Genomic DNA, 14673 nt, shown 5'->3' with positions numbered 1-14673 from the left:
ACCGTTTCCATGGTTGTAAGGTTAAAATTAGCCATAACATTACAAACTTATTAAATAATGGAAATCATAGTATTTATCACGCATTCACCTCTGGGGTAGTCTACACGGCATTCGCAGTTCGTAGTGTAGGTTAATCTTTATTCGACAATTATAACCCAACTTGTTCTTTATGGTCATTGAGGTCCAAAGTATTTTTGGATTTGTGTAAAAGAAATTTATTAAAACGCTTGAAGTGTTTTATCGTACCAAAAATGGAAAATCATGGTCCTTCACTGGACCAGTACTTTGGATCGAATGATTCTGAAATTGAAAAGAATGATTTTACAAAAGAGGTATGCCAAACGTCAGACAAAATTAATAATTTAAAATTAGACGAGGGTGCGGAGAGCGAACCAGAGGTTTGTAGAATTTTTGCTGAAGTTCCTGTAGAACGGAAAGATCCTACAGCTGCATTTTTTGATCTTATTGGAACCGATAGAAAGAAGCCTAGCACAAGTGGAATTATTACAGATTTGGAACTCCATACACGGATTGATGTATGATGGCTTTTGCTATTTGTACATTTACCTAACTCTGTCAATTTTAGGATACAATTATACCGAGAGTTACATCTGGTTCAGAAACAGATCGTCGTAGGGATGCTTGGATTCCAAGTGAAAGGACACGTCAGGTTCTCATTGCTGTAGCTACTGCAGCTCCTGGTACTTATGTACCAGATCTAAATACCTTAACCTTGCCGGGTATACTACTTGAAGAAGAACTTGGAGATGCTATAGGGGAAGCAGTAAGCCTATGTCTAGGAGAAGCTGAAGCAGCTCAAAGGAGAACTTTGGGTGCAAATGATGTCACACAAGATGAAGCAGGTTTGAGGGAATTGGTGCAAATGGGAGCTTACAGGTATTTATAACCAATCTAATTGCTTATTGAATTTTATATCTCTAAGGAAGCATTCAAGATAATTTAAAAAATGTTTTTATTGAGAGTGTTTACCATTCTGTTTCTCTTACTTTCTCTATCTACATGGACAAATATGAAGTGTTCCAAAAGTAAAAAAAAAACGAAAATTTGCTAAATTTTTTTACATAATGAAAAAGCACTGTTATTTTAAAAACATCTATTAATATTTTATTACTAGACCACAATCTTTTTTATTTAATTAGAGCTGCCATAAATTTGACTGGGAAGCTTTTATCCATCTATGGACAAGGCAGAGGAAGAGCGGGACATCCCACAAAACATTCACCTCACTCCTTACAGCTGTGGTTTACTCGAATTGCTTTGTTAGTAAAATCCAAGGCTTTTAACATTGCTCAAGCTGAAGCTGAGCCTTTTGGGCAGCTTGATAAACCCGACGTATTTTATCAGGTATTGAATGTTGTTGGCACATCACTTTTTAAAGCTTTAACTTTTGTAGTTTTATCCAGATATGTATAGTGGACGTTCTGGGTCAATAGCGTCATTTTCTTTTCGTCTTTTGTTGGCCGAACTTCCATTACATTGTGGAAAACCAAAAGAATCCTTAACAAAATTATTTAGTTTGTTAGCAACTATCCAAAAAATGTTGTCCAACCTGAGAAAAAAGTTTTGCGAGGATGGAAATCCAATGGAAATTAGTGAAGAAGATCAGATGGACTCGATTAGATTGTGGTCGGGAAGAGAAACAAGAGTTATACATTCTGTTATTAATTGCGCAATTGCGATTAAGGATTACGAGTTGGCTATGGAATTATTAGGACAGTTATGTCAAAGGTAGATATGGTACCTTTTTAAAACTTTGTTTCCAAATAAAAAACTGTCAGTTTTTAACAAAAATTTACTTTTTATATTTACCTGATTGTTTTGTTGCACATGTTCGATTAAAAATATTTGTTTCATTGCTCATTACTTTGCAGGGAGGGAGCTCCAAAACATACCCTGCTCTCAGCCCTTGGTAGACTACATCTACAGATTGGGGACATTGCAGGTGCAGAAGTATGCTTTAATGAAGCGTCACAAATAGGCGGTCCAATGGGAGTGCGCGACATAGTAGACAAAGGACTTTTAGCTATTGCTCAAAATAATTTTGATGAAGCCTATACCTGCTTCCAACAGGCTAGCAACTTTGAACCGTCTAATGTGATGGTGAGAATTTACCTGTTGAAATTCATAATATTCATCATTTGGTTTTCTATTAGATACTAAATAATATGGGTGTCTGTCTGCTCTACGGGGGTCGCCTTAAAGAGGCTATAGCTGTATTAGAATCAGCCATAGCATCAAACCATATGCAAGGACTTCACGAATCACTAATTTTAAATCTTTGCACACTATATGATATGGAATCGTCTAAAGGCATAATGAAAAAATTCGCACTATTGAGAAAGATTTCTAAGTATCATGCTGATGCGCCGACAACGATTTTAGAAAAATTGTATGGATGAAATTTCATAGGCTCAGATCAATAGTGAAAATAGAGAACCATCTTGTTTGGTGCAAAGCTTTTGAAGGGACACACATTAGTTTTCTTAGAGGAGTTTGTGCCTTATCTAGGCTAAATGGGGCTTACATTTTTATAATAAATGAACAACGGAAGATTACGACAGTTGCTTGATAGTTTTTCGGAGTCTAACTGCAATACCTTTATTGGCATTACTTTTATAAAAATTGAAATCAAAGTGCATGATTCAGCAAAAAATATATTATTAAAAATATTTAAATATCTTTTTCTAGCGAAAATGTATCTCAAAAGCTGTTTTTTGCTCAATAATGTAAGGTATTTGTATTACTGCAACAATTTGGTTAACTCACAGTTGTTATACTTTTTAGGAAGTAATAATTTTGAAAATATATGTGGTGTGATCACTGATGTAGTTTCAGTTAAAAAAAAAGCAGGTCAAATGTACAAAACAAAAACTGGCAAGTACTTTTCAGACAATGCATAGTTTCCTTAAAAGTACAGTTAATATGCCAAACTTCAAAGAATCATTTATGTGTTTACAAAGCGGAACCCCACAATTTCCCCGTAAGTAAGGAAAATTAATTCAAAATTTGCCAGGGCTATGGCAATTATATTTCAAGAATAGTACTAGTGAAGCATTTTGGTCAGAAGGGAAACGCTGCAAAAAACTGCCCATGTAGTGTATTCGAACAATGTAGACATATTTGCCAAAGTTACCACAGCTAACCATCCAATTATATTTTTAAAAAGTCATAAGAAATACACTAAAAACTTGTGGACCAGAAATATAATTACAATTGAGGCTAAAGCTATGGTAACTAAAATCAAAATTTTTCAGGCCTCTGCATTACTAACAAAAAATTATTGATGTTTGCAGAGATTGGATGTTCACTAAATATATAGTTTAATTCTTTTTAATGCTTTCGTGACTATAGTGATTTGTTATACCTATAAAGATAAAGATATGCTTGTCATACAAAAAACAAATAACAACTTTGGTATACATACATTTTTATTTGTGACATTAACCACATACAGAATTATTCCAAATAAATCTGCACTAAAAGTATGAAATTTGTTTTTTTTTAATACCTAAATAAATAATACTCTTAAATGATTCACTACTAATACATGTATAATAAAAATTCGTTACACGATTAAGGATTAAGCATTTGCACCTTTTAATAGTAGGAAAATGGTTTCTTCGGCAATAGTTACCTTTTTTGTTCCATTCAATTGCACTTTTTTAAAAAAGAAAATGGAACCATCTCCAGCCCACAATTTATGAAATATCTACTTTAAAGGAACAATGAATATCAGAAGAAACCAAATATTGCAACTTAAAATGAAACAAACGCATTTGAAAATCACATTTTATGGAATATGTATTGTACTTTTTCAGCAAAAATCGATTAATAACATCAAAAATCAAGATTTAGTACTCCAGCCTATTGTTCTATACCATCTGAGTACAACTTTGCTTTTTCTAATTATTCACAGTTCTGGCTCACCAACAACTGTACTAGTCTTCAGTACTTTAGAAAGTATTATTTGTGTTTACAATAGGAAAATAAAAATATAAAATCTCAAGTTTAAAAGAAAAAGGCAAATTTTTTAAAGTCTTGTACAAATCATTAACTAAATTGAATGTAGTGGCATGATGTGTATAGTCTAAAACTTTTTATTTTCCTTTTTCTTTTTTTTTTTCCTTTTTGTATAAAAAAAACGCACTGAACTATAATTCATTCAAATAATTTCACATCACTGGCAAGATGTTTCTCGATTTACCGCAAGATATTAATCTCAATTTATAATATAATATTTCTAATACACTGACAATGCACAAGAGAACTCCTCTCACATTTACAACTATGGGAAAATAGACACAGATAATAAAGTGAGAAGCATGGAAAGATTTTTTGTCAAAATGATCAGATCGAATTTATAGTACAAGTGAAAAATGAGTGCAATAAACTAGCACCTTATCTAGTTTTTATGTCGCCTTTATAGGTATATGAACACAAACTAGTTGTTCTTCTAATTGGTGATCAAATAGCAATTCACCTGTTGTTCAATCATTTTAATGTCAATATCGAAAATGGTATGCAAGGTTATGTTCCCATATCTAAAGTTTATTTGTCATCATATTCTATACAGAAAGATATTCCTACAGCTTGAAACTTTGTAAAGAGATGTCTTTCTTGTGCACCACCAAATAAAATACAAAAATTACATAAAACATTTGATACAACATTGCTACTGCCATATATTTGTTGCTAAGGTAGGAGCCATATTGGCTGTTGCCGTATTATTTAAGGATAAATTACTGAACTGTTGTGGCAAACCTGAAGTTTGGCTACCAAAGGAGTTTGAAATTTGACCAAATGAAGCAGAGTTACCGCTTGCCTGTGGAAATTGTGGCTGGGCAAACTGGTTTTGTGCCATTGAAACTTGTGTATTAGTAACTGGAAAAGCAGTAGGAAACTGGGTTGATGACTGACCATTTTGCAAATGGTTAACCGGAAACTGATTGGGTAACATTTGCACCTAAAATTTTAACTTATTACTGATGATGTATTTGATATATGTATACTAATAATACTAGACAGTATAATGCAAAAAATATTATAATACAAAAATTGGGCTTGCCTGATTTGGTGCCGGAAATTGGGCAGCTGGTTTATTCCATTGCTGGGTGCCCGTGACCCATTGGTTTGTGCCAAATTGACTTTGATTGGATGGCACACCATTTTGCCCAGCAAATGCCAGAGGCTGCTGTCCCTGAGGGAATACAGAATATCCTTGGAAATTCTGTGGAACTGAAAAGCTGCTAGGAGCAGTTTGAGCATAAGGTATTTGCGGGACCATATTGGAGAACTGAGCAAAACTTGATTGCTGGATTGTTGGAGCACTTCCATATAGGGCCAAAATACTATCCTAAAATATTACAGTATCATAAATATTTGCAAATCCAAATTGGGCAGATAATATCCTGAAGAAACAGAAAAAAGGAAGAAAATTACCTTGTCTAATTTAACTTTTTCCTTTTCAGCGGGCATAGGTTGATTGAAAAAACTTTCCTCCTCACTTTTACTGCCAACACCATCATCCTTTTTGGGATCTTCAGTAAGATTGTTTGTGGTACTAGCTGAAATAAATCCACTAAAAGAATCTTCACCATTCTGTATTCCTAAAAAACATTTTTAAAAGTATATTTTATCAAATTTTCTTATTATCCAAACACATTTTTAGTGATTTGATTAATTACCTAGCAGGTCGTTATTATTTTTCTTCTCTTTCACTTCAGGGGTACTACTAATAGACCTTGCAGGTTTGGGACTGGGATTTGTAGGTTTTGGCAATTGAGGCACCTCAACATTAGCCAGTGGTTTCTTCTCTAACATAGTTTTCTTTTTTCTTTTTTGTTTCTCCATTTCCTCTTCGATTTCTTTCTCCCAATTTACTTTAGGCAATGGTGGCTGCACCCACTCCCGGGCTATGTACTTTTTGTGCTCATATTTGGCACGAATGAACGACTCAAGATTTAAATCACTCTGAGGTCTAAAAACACGAAAAAACCTGCAATTATATACTTTGTCTTGTTGCAATGTTGTTATATTGCTATTTAAAGAAAATAGTAAAGTGTTACTCCCATAAGTGTAACAAAAAGAGCTAACTTCGTGTTATAAGAAAATCTGACAAACTTCAAACTAATAAACGCTACCTGCATTACTTGCTACAAACCTTCTAAAATTATCTGGCAAATTTGCTTCATAAACTGCTCTGGCTCGGGAATTTCCCATTTGTTGCAAAGAAACAACTTGCTCAGGTGTCCAGGCATCTAAATTGACTGACTTTACCTTTGAAATATGCACCCCAAGATTTCTGTGAATACCAGCACAACGAATGCAGAGAAAAACGCCTATGTTCCATGAAGCCCATCTTGGTCCTAAAGAAATCTTTTAAATTAGTTAATTCAGCTTGGTTGTGCCTAGTAAACAACTAATTTTAAAATTATAATATACTTTCGTTAGGGCTTTCTAAAAACTAACTTTAATTGCGCTATTTAACTATTATTTGCCAATCACCAAATTTATAATTAAGATCTAAACATCGATTAAAAGTGGTACTCGCCTTTGGAATCGCAGTCGACACAATATTTATTATCTTCGTCCCTTAATAACGCATTTAACACAGACTGGCATTTTTCGTTTAACTGCTTCGTTTTGTCTTTTTCGGATTTGAGGCTCATTTTTGATTAAATCTTAAACACTACCAACAATAAAGTAATTCCTAAAATGAAAGTGACAACGTCGGATGGTTGCCATATATTTATGTGCACGGACCATAGATAAAAGATTTAAAGGGGAAGGCACGGACCACAGGTTTGAAAATTTGTTTTTAAAACCATGAAGCTATAAGGGCTTTAGATAAACTATGGTTAAAGTCCAGAGCAAAATCAAGAACTGTAGCATTTAGTGCGTTCTTTGAAAGCAAATTGTAGACTATTCATATAATTTGCTCAAGATTCTGCAAAAGTTATTCTTAGGAGTTGCTAATAGTTGCTATTACCTGCCGTAAATTTTTTCACAAACGAAAGGTAAAAATTCCCCAAATTAAAATTGTGCCTTTTCTATCGATGGAAAATGTTGATTTAGAAAATATTGAAAAATGCGTCAATATCGACTACAGCTCATTGACTATTACCAAATTAAATGAGTATAAGGACTGAGGAATTAAAAATCTCTTACGTTTTGTAACTATAGATGGTTTTGTTTTTATTTATTTACATTTGCATTTAATGCGAATGTCAGATGCAAATAAACTTTTACAAGCCAAGGTATGTGTGACAAAAAAAACATTTTTTTGTATAAATTTATATTTTTGTTTATAATTCTGGAAGTAGGCATAATTAAACTCTTTAAAATATCGAAATAGCTTATTACAGTTTAACAGTATTATTACTCGAAATAGAAAACAAATTGCGTTTCAAGTATTTATATCATACAACTATGTAGAGTATCTACCTAATTATGCAAAATACCGAGTGTGCATTGTTATAGCCAAGGGTAACGCATCTGTCTATTCTTCAGATTTATTGGCAATCTACGAAAATTATCGTATCCCAGAATATTTCTTGCAACTTTTGCATTACTTAGTGGCACTGTTTGCGGGGCATAACTGGCTGGCTCTTCAATGTTAAGTATTTGTTCAGTGGACATAGACAGCAATGACGACCACGCACACTAAAAATAAATATTTTTAAAATGTTCAAATAAATTCAATCTTGATATGTATAGTTTCACATGTTAAATGCTGTGCTGTACACAGTTTGGCATGGAAAACGTGGTATGTACAAAAAGAAATTTCGAATGTCTCTAAGATATAGATGAAATTTCCAAAAAAAACAAAAACAGTTAAATATCATAGAAAAAAAACAATACCACTGAACCAGATAACGTTAAATTGAATTAATATTAGTAATCTGAAATCGCGGGTCCAAATTAAAAAATTAACGACGAGTCCAAAACACGTATTAAATAAATTTACTACTTACAAGGAATACTAAATAATATTTCATTGCGGAACTGTTATATACCATGTTATTAAGACAAAGATCGTGACTATATATTGGCAGTACGCGAATAGAACTAGTCACTAATACAAATTATGTAGCATATTAGTAGAAATTTTAAATACATATTGCAGTTAAATTATGGCATCCTATTAACATAATATTATGTTGAATAATTAATATTTTTATAGGTTTGCTTATTAGCATATGAGATGTGTATAATATGGACTGCATACCTGCTGCTTAATGTCAGATGCAACATACAGCTGCAAAAACATTCAGCGCAAATTTAAACAATAACTAACCCATGCCGGTGCAACAATGTGAACACATATTTTAGGTATTCTGGAAAATTTTTGATAATTTCGTTTTAAAGCCGTTCTATGTTTTTTAAGGTTGCCTTTCAAAAAGAAAAAACTTGTTTTAAACTTTCGATTCAATTTGGTTTTTGGTTATTTGGACATATTTTAGGTATTCTGGAAAATTTTTGATAATTTCGTTTTAAAGCCGTTCTATGTTTTTTAAGGTTGCCTTTCAAAAAGAAAAAACTTGTTTTAAACTTTCGATTCAATTTGGTTGTTTGGACTACTCAGAATAGTTATAAATAAAAAACATCCAATATACCTTAATTTTCTAGTTATTTGCATCTATTTTTTTATGGATACTGAACGAATATTATAAACTTCCTACAGGCCAAAAAAAAAAAAAAATTGTCAAAACCCCATTTCCTTAATTACTATTCAAGACAGATACTGTTTCGAATAGTGTTTTTTTTTAAGTGAAGTGCAGTTAGAATATCAAGCTTCTTTGGTCTTTGTAACACACAGAACACCAATGATCCTAACTTTGGAACAAATATTCTGCGGTTTTAAAGCAGAAAGAATTAGAGTGTTTTTTTCTATGGAGCAATGGCATAAAATAAGCAGTGACGTAACGTTTAAAAACAGTGGCAGAAAAGTATTGGAAAGCAGTGGTTTATTTATTTGTAACTAATGATTTTCGCTAATTTTGTTTCAGTTTATTAAATTATAACAAACCATGTTCGCGAATGTTTCAACAAGAAAAATATCCCTAACCTCAAAACTGGGACACCGATTAATTAAGTTCCGGCATGGGATCAATGCCGTGCAAATTAAAAGTGGATCATCAAAATCGCATGGATCGGTGTCACAAAGTTTACAGGACAATAAACAAGAGGAACCTATTTATGATTTTCAAATACCAAACCGATGGAAGCGAAGGCCCTTAGATGAACTTGAAATATCTATCATTAACAATGGAGGTCCATTATAAAGATTTTTCTTCAGTAGAACATGTTTAAAGTATGTAGTAAATTTTCATACTTAAATGTTTTAAAAAGAAAATTTGATTCAATAACAACAGCTCTGTTGTAGATGTTTTGCTTTTAATGAGCATTATTTAGTATAAATATAAATTATTTGTTTGATATACCATGACTTTTATACAGAAAAAATACATCTCCATCCGATTGCGTTTCTGCTAATAATAACTTGAGTAACGTTGACAGTAAACAACAGTGTAAAATTTAATTTGTAATACCCTTTTACAGGTGTTTACAACAGGTAAGTAAGATATTTTTGTAAGATTTTTAATTAATCGTATTTTTTCGCATACCGGTTTTTCTCGCAAAATGCATATTGTAGAACTCTTAGGTTTCCAAATAGATGATGGAACAGAATCAAAATTAAAGAAATATGATCCTACAACACTGGAGACTAGCTTCGGATTTGTCAAGTGACGTCACTAGGGCGTTGGTTATCATTCAATGAATTTGCCGTACTGTCAAAAAGTGTGGTTGAACGGATTCCGGCCACGGGCAATTGACCGCCCATGAATATTTCTTCTTTTTTAGTCTATGCCTTTATTTAGTATTTTGTCATCCAAAAAGTCAAAATTAAAATCATGACTTTGAAATAAAGCTTTAGAATTATCCAAAATAATCATTGATTTGACAATAAGAAACCTTAAAAACATCTTTGCTAGTGTTCAGTTTCGAATTTCGATTGTAGGTACTTCCCCAACTATTGCTTATGGTTTATAGCAAAAACGGCAACATTTCCAAGAAATTTTGTGTACCGTTTTATAAAAAGATAGATGGACACAAAATATTGAATGTTTAAATTCTGACTAGAAAATTTGTGATTGTTATGGCTAGTACATCAGAAGAAAGCAGCTGCAACACAGCCCCCAAATTGTTCCATTTATCTTCTTCAGGAGACAGCCCCAATGTACATAGATGCTCTCTATGTTTAAGATTTAGAAAATCCTTTTATTGTAAGAATTGTGTGCACAGTGGTCATATTTGTAGTGCAAGAACTCATGAAAGGTAATAGAAAGTGCGTTAATACAATAGCTCTCAAAACTGGAAAATAGCAGTTTTGCCGTTTAGGTAAGACCTGTGAACTATTTCACTACCTTTCCATTGTTCTAGTTATTTAAATATCCAAAAAGTTCTTTCTGAATTGGAAGATAATAAGCAAAATATTGAGAAAAATTGTCAGAAATATTTGGACAAAAAAGAAAAGCATGATATCCTGGTGAGTGGTATATTTAAAGAGAAAAACAGTTATTTAGTAACTCAACATTACTAGAAGCCCACATATACAAACATTAAAGTTTATAACTTTTGTTTGGATACTAAAAAGTCTTTCTTTTATTAGCATACCAAAATCAGACAAAGTAAAGAGCTCAATACTATAATCCGTTTGGCTTTGGAAGAAAAACGACAAAAAAGAGCAGTTTATGCAACAATGCTCACAGGCTTGAAGGAAAAAAATCATGAAAGGAATGAAAAACTAAAAGCATACAAAACAAAAAGTGAAGCCATAGAAGATTGTGTTTTAAGGAAGTGTGAAGATGTTACTGCAGTTCAAGAAAAACTAAATAAAAAACAAGATGATTTAAAAAAATTGGTTAGGAAGAGGGTTGAACAGCTGTTTAAATATGTTTTTCCTATAACCACTGTAAAACCTGTGGTGTAAGTTTTAGTTTTTATATCATTTTTACAAAATTTTACAATTTTACAAAAATGAACAAAACTTTTTAGTGAATTGGAATCTAGTGCTGATAACATGGTGCAGGAGTTGGCGGAAGCAACCCAAACCACTTACATCAGTAATAAATGGATATACACAGATTATTCTAGTGAAATGAAATATTCCATTGTTGCCCCCTGTATTCCTGGGTCAGGAAACTACTCATCTTATAACATATGGGGTATGTGAAAATGATATATAATGTGGTATCTAATCAATCCTTTGACATATTTCAGTTGCTCAGAATCCTGATGGAGTTCCCAGTTCAAACACGGCCGTCCCAGTAGAGCAAAATCCCGCTTTCAGTATTAGTGCCGCTTTAACATACACTGCACAATTGGTTAATGTATTATCATTTTTTCTTAACATTAGGCTTCCACACAAGTTATCATATGGGTATGTATTGATTCAGGCAATAGGTAGATTTAGGTAATAAGGAAAAAGATAACAAGTTCCTAAGTTTTCTAAGGCCTTCTCTACAGAGATATGGGGCTCCAAAAGACACATCTGCAAGTTTTGAATGGTTTTTGATTCTTTTTGTATGACTCAATGTAGTGCATAATATTTATTAAAAATTTTGGTAGATCTGAATAAGGATCTAAAAAATATCCTTGAATATATTTAGGTCTTTATTTGGCCAAGGGAGGAATAAGATAAAACTTGGTCAGTAAAATGCAAAATATTTTTCCTGGACACCTCTTCTTCTAGAGGTCAATATCTCTGTAAGTAGGGAGGTCCTGTAGGTCAGTATTATATGGTAACTTTTTAAATATAAAAATTGTTTTAATTCTTTAAGCTTTTAAATAAAAAATTAAAAAATAACTTTAATTACATTGTCCACATATTGGATAGTTTCTTTTTCCAAAAAATATCACGAGGGACCATTAGAAATTAGTGGTCCTAAATTTATAGTTTTATCAATTATTTTCAGTGACTTTTGTAATATTGACATGAATGAACAACAGTTTACGCGAAGGGTGGCGAGGCTAAATTCCAATATTCTTTACTTGTGTATATCGCAAAATATAGATATCAGTTCATTACATCCAAGTGGGACAATACATAATATTCTACAACTAATACAGAATGAGTCGTCAGATCTGGGAAGGTTTGTATTTGTTTTATGCAATTGGTCCAAGATATTTTGAAAATGAATTTTAATGATCAAAACTGTATGTAAAACTTCTTTATAGTTTTTGAAAGCAGAGTGCTTATTCCCAACTGTTGTAAAAATTTTCTTTTTTTCTTGATTGTTGGTAGACAGGGACCAATTGAAGTTGATCCCCTTCAAATCGGTGCTCTAGAACAATCACTTTGCGACAATTTGACCACCAGTGAGGAGTCTGATTCTGATGAAGGGGATTCTTTTACAGTTGAGTGGGAAGCGGTAAGTGGAAGTAAATTCGCCGAAAATTGATGAAACAGTTTTGCTAATTGAAACATAATTTCATTATTTGTCATTTTTATCTAACATTAATTATTGAAGACAGTTATAAAATTTTAGGTGCCACATGTTCAATGTCCAGAGGTTCCGGCTGGGCCAGCAACTTTGCAATCAATACAAATGCTCAATACTCAACAAGCTAGCAGTATGGCTGGTGGACTGATGAATAGTGCTGTTGCTAGTGTAGCTTCTATATGGAGAGGTTTTACCGGTAGATAGTTAATATCTTTTAAGATAACCCTGTATTTAAATGGTTATCTAATGGGTGATTTGGTATAAGTGTATCTTGTCATAACTTTTTTACAATTTGTGTTACATGAAATAAAATCTGAGTGGTTTGATCATGTCGCTTTTTTTTTGTAACTTTTTTGCTGCCAATGTTGACATAATTTTTTAATAGTAGGTGAGATATTAAAAAATAAAATAAAAAAAAATATATAACTTTGTAAGTTTAAAAAATCTTTTTAATTAGTAGAAAGGACCTGCAATAAATGACTCACAAATTTTGTGATCTTTCTGCAGTCCTTGGTTCTTCAGACAAATCACTTTTTATCAAAAATAAACATTAGTAACATTTTAAAGTTTGCACTATGGACTGAAATACTTTTATAAATATATGCCAGGAGCCTTAAGACTGTGTTTTTCCCTTATACTAATTTATGGATGGCCCCATATAGCTACTAGAGATACACAGGCCATACCTATGTAATAATAACTTAGGCAGCAGCTAGGAACAAAATTTTGAGAAGAACCAGTCAACGCCAGATTTAAAATCTCGTTCGCAAATGATCTTCAAACATACAACAACCAACCTCACTGCTGACAGATCGTCAATAAGTTTGGCAGCAAGTTAAGTGTGTAATATGACCTAATTTTAATGGTTATTAGAAATTAAAGTTTTTGACTGTGTGGTACATATTCAAAACTTATAATTAGATGTTGATAGAAAACTTACCTTGAAAAATTTTGCAATTGCCTGAACAGTGCACTGCTGCTACGGCAATTGATATTTTCAATAGCAGCCCTTTTTGTCAATGTGTTTTTATTAAGTAATTAAACAGATACCACAGGAAAAATGAATACAATAGGCTGTGATTTTTTTTCTTATTAACTTTGAAATATACTGTAAGTTCTATTTTTAACATCAACTAACTTTTCTTGTAAAAAACAGATTTAAAAAATTTGCAAAGTGAAATATGATAGTGTTAGTTTTGATTAGTTTTATTGTTTAATTGTATGTGCGGATATGATTGAAATAAACTGCTTTAATACTTTTGCAGTTTTTTTTTGTTTTTAATCTGAAATAAATGACAAGGAAAACGTGTCTTCTTTGAGACAGCAACTATTTAAATTAATGTTACACCATGCAGTTAAAAAATAATTTTTTACATCCTATTTAAATAAAACATTTCATTTTCATAACTGGAATTTCTGATTTATAGAGAGAAAAGAAAGTAACGACTTTATCCACAAAAAATAATGTATTCATCATTACCATGCAGTGGGCAATGAATAGGAATAGAATATTAAAATAATTATTCATAATAAAAAGAACATTCAAGAACAGAACACTTTATTCACAGAGACCAATATAAGCGACTCCAGTAATTCAAAAATCAAAATGGATTTCTGGAAGTTTCTAAACGTGTTTGTTTGTTTATGAAAACAGAAGAGAAAGAGGAGAAAATTTCAGAACTAAAGGACAGTGGCAACACAATAAGATAAAGAAATAAAAGAATACAAGGGGACCTAAAATCTGTCAATAATTACTGCATAGCCATAGGATAGTTACTGGAAGGACTTAACAAATTTAACATCACCGTACGTAACCTTTTCATTGTTCGCATATTGTTTTGGACAGGTCAGATTTATCCACCTAAAAATAAAATTTACAACAAAATATAACAAACCCTAAAGAAATTTTGTGCAATAATATATAAATAGAACAGTGAAACATTACTTTCTGAATCACCCTCAATTTACTTTTAACAAGTTGATAATTTTATTGTAGTGATTAAGTAGTATCTCCCATATAGAGGCCCTGTCTATGCTAATTGTACAGGAACTCGTGAAGCAACTATGTCACCAAATTTTAAGGTCTGTTAAATATGCGCATGCGCGAGATATGACATTTCGTTTTTTTACCAATAGCAGCACTAAT

General features: G+C 32.2%; 3 protein-coding genes across 5 annotated transcripts; 2 read left to right on the top strand and 1 right to left on the bottom strand.

The window, feature by feature from the left end:
- The first annotated feature begins 14 nt into the window (after positions 1–14).
- Positions 15–3495, top strand: LOC132708850 (trafficking protein particle complex subunit 12). Of its 3 annotated transcripts, none has more exons than XM_060659761.1 (7): positions 15–332; positions 407–536; positions 587–897; positions 1161–1365; positions 1415–1749; positions 1893–2121; positions 2175–3495. In XM_060659761.1, exons 1-7 carry the CDS (start codon positions 262–264, stop codon positions 2418–2420), a joined length of 1527 nt encoding a protein of 508 aa, XP_060515744.1. In that variant the 5' UTR covers positions 15–261; the 3' UTR covers positions 2421–3495. The 3 variants fall into 3 exon arrangements, 2 of the variants coding, with proteins under 2 accessions (XP_060515744.1, XP_060537469.1); XR_009617841.1 differs by having other exon boundaries at positions 17–536; positions 2175–2747; positions 2806–3493; XM_060681486.1 differs by having other exon boundaries at positions 17–536; positions 2175–3493.
- A 33-nt stretch (positions 3496–3528) lies between these two features.
- Positions 3529–8119, bottom strand: LOC132695498 (stromal membrane-associated protein 1). Its single transcript, XM_060659786.1, has 8 exons — positions 7995–8119; positions 7465–7683; positions 6572–6730; positions 6182–6386; positions 5706–5998; positions 5461–5627; positions 5087–5374; positions 3529–4984 (listed from the first exon to the last, which is right to left on the bottom strand). Exons 3-8 carry the CDS (start codon positions 6687–6689, stop codon positions 4694–4696), a joined length of 1362 nt encoding a protein of 453 aa, XP_060515769.1. The 5' UTR covers positions 6690–6730; positions 7465–7683; positions 7995–8119; the 3' UTR covers positions 3529–4693.
- A 1195-nt stretch (positions 8120–9314) lies between these two features.
- Positions 9315–13658, top strand: LOC132695492 (beclin 1-associated autophagy-related key regulator). The gene is made up of 8 exons (XM_060659773.1): positions 9315–10359; positions 10465–10570; positions 10694–11010; positions 11080–11249; positions 11305–11464; positions 12000–12176; positions 12329–12455; positions 12573–13658. Exons 1-8 carry the CDS (start codon positions 10181–10183, stop codon positions 12729–12731), a joined length of 1395 nt encoding a protein of 464 aa, XP_060515756.1. The 5' UTR covers positions 9315–10180; the 3' UTR covers positions 12732–13658.
- The last annotated feature ends 1015 nt before the right edge of the window (positions 13659–14673 follow it).

This window comes from Cylas formicarius, unplaced genomic scaffold (assembly GCF_029955315.1).
Source record: "Cylas formicarius isolate icCylForm1 unplaced genomic scaffold, icCylForm1.1 PGA_scaffold_10__41_contigs__length_53128322, whole genome shotgun sequence".
Lineage (NCBI taxonomy): Eukaryota > Metazoa > Arthropoda > Insecta > Coleoptera > Brentidae > Cylas > Cylas formicarius.
Note: the sequence above shows the minus strand (reverse complement) of the source record. Positions and strands in the feature narration are given on the sequence as shown.

Coding starts and splice junctions, on each gene's coding strand:
- LOC132708850 (XM_060681486.1), top strand. CDS start 252: ATGGAAAATCATGGTCCTTCACTGGACCAGTACTTTGGATCGAATGAT. Junction 1,750..1,892: donor TTAGGACAGTTATGTCAAAG/GTAGATATGGTA, acceptor ATTACTTTGCAG/GGAGGGAGCTCCAAAACATA. Junction 2,122..2,174: donor TTGAACCGTCTAATGTGATG/GTGAGAATTTAC, acceptor GTTTTCTATTAG/ATACTAAATAATATGGGTGT.
- LOC132695492 (XM_060659773.1), top strand. CDS start 10,181: ATGGCTAGTACATCAGAAGAAAGCAGCTGCAACACAGCCCCCAAATTG. Junction 10,360..10,464: donor AGTGCAAGAACTCATGAAAG/GTAATAGAAAGT, acceptor CCATTGTTCTAG/TTATTTAAATATCCAAAAAG. Junction 11,250..11,304: donor CTCATCTTATAACATATGGG/GTATGTGAAAAT, acceptor GACATATTTCAG/TTGCTCAGAATCCTGATGGA.
- LOC132695498 (XM_060659786.1), bottom strand. CDS start 6,689: ATGAGCCTCAAATCCGAAAAAGACAAAACGAAGCAGTTAAACGAAAAA. Junction 6,387..6,571: donor TGTCGACTGCGATTCCAAAG/GCGAGTACCACT, acceptor AGATTTCTTTAG/GACCAAGATGGGCTTCATGG. Junction 4,985..5,086: donor AATTTCCGGCACCAAATCAG/GCAAGCCCAATT, acceptor TTAAAATTTTAG/GTGCAAATGTTACCCAATCA.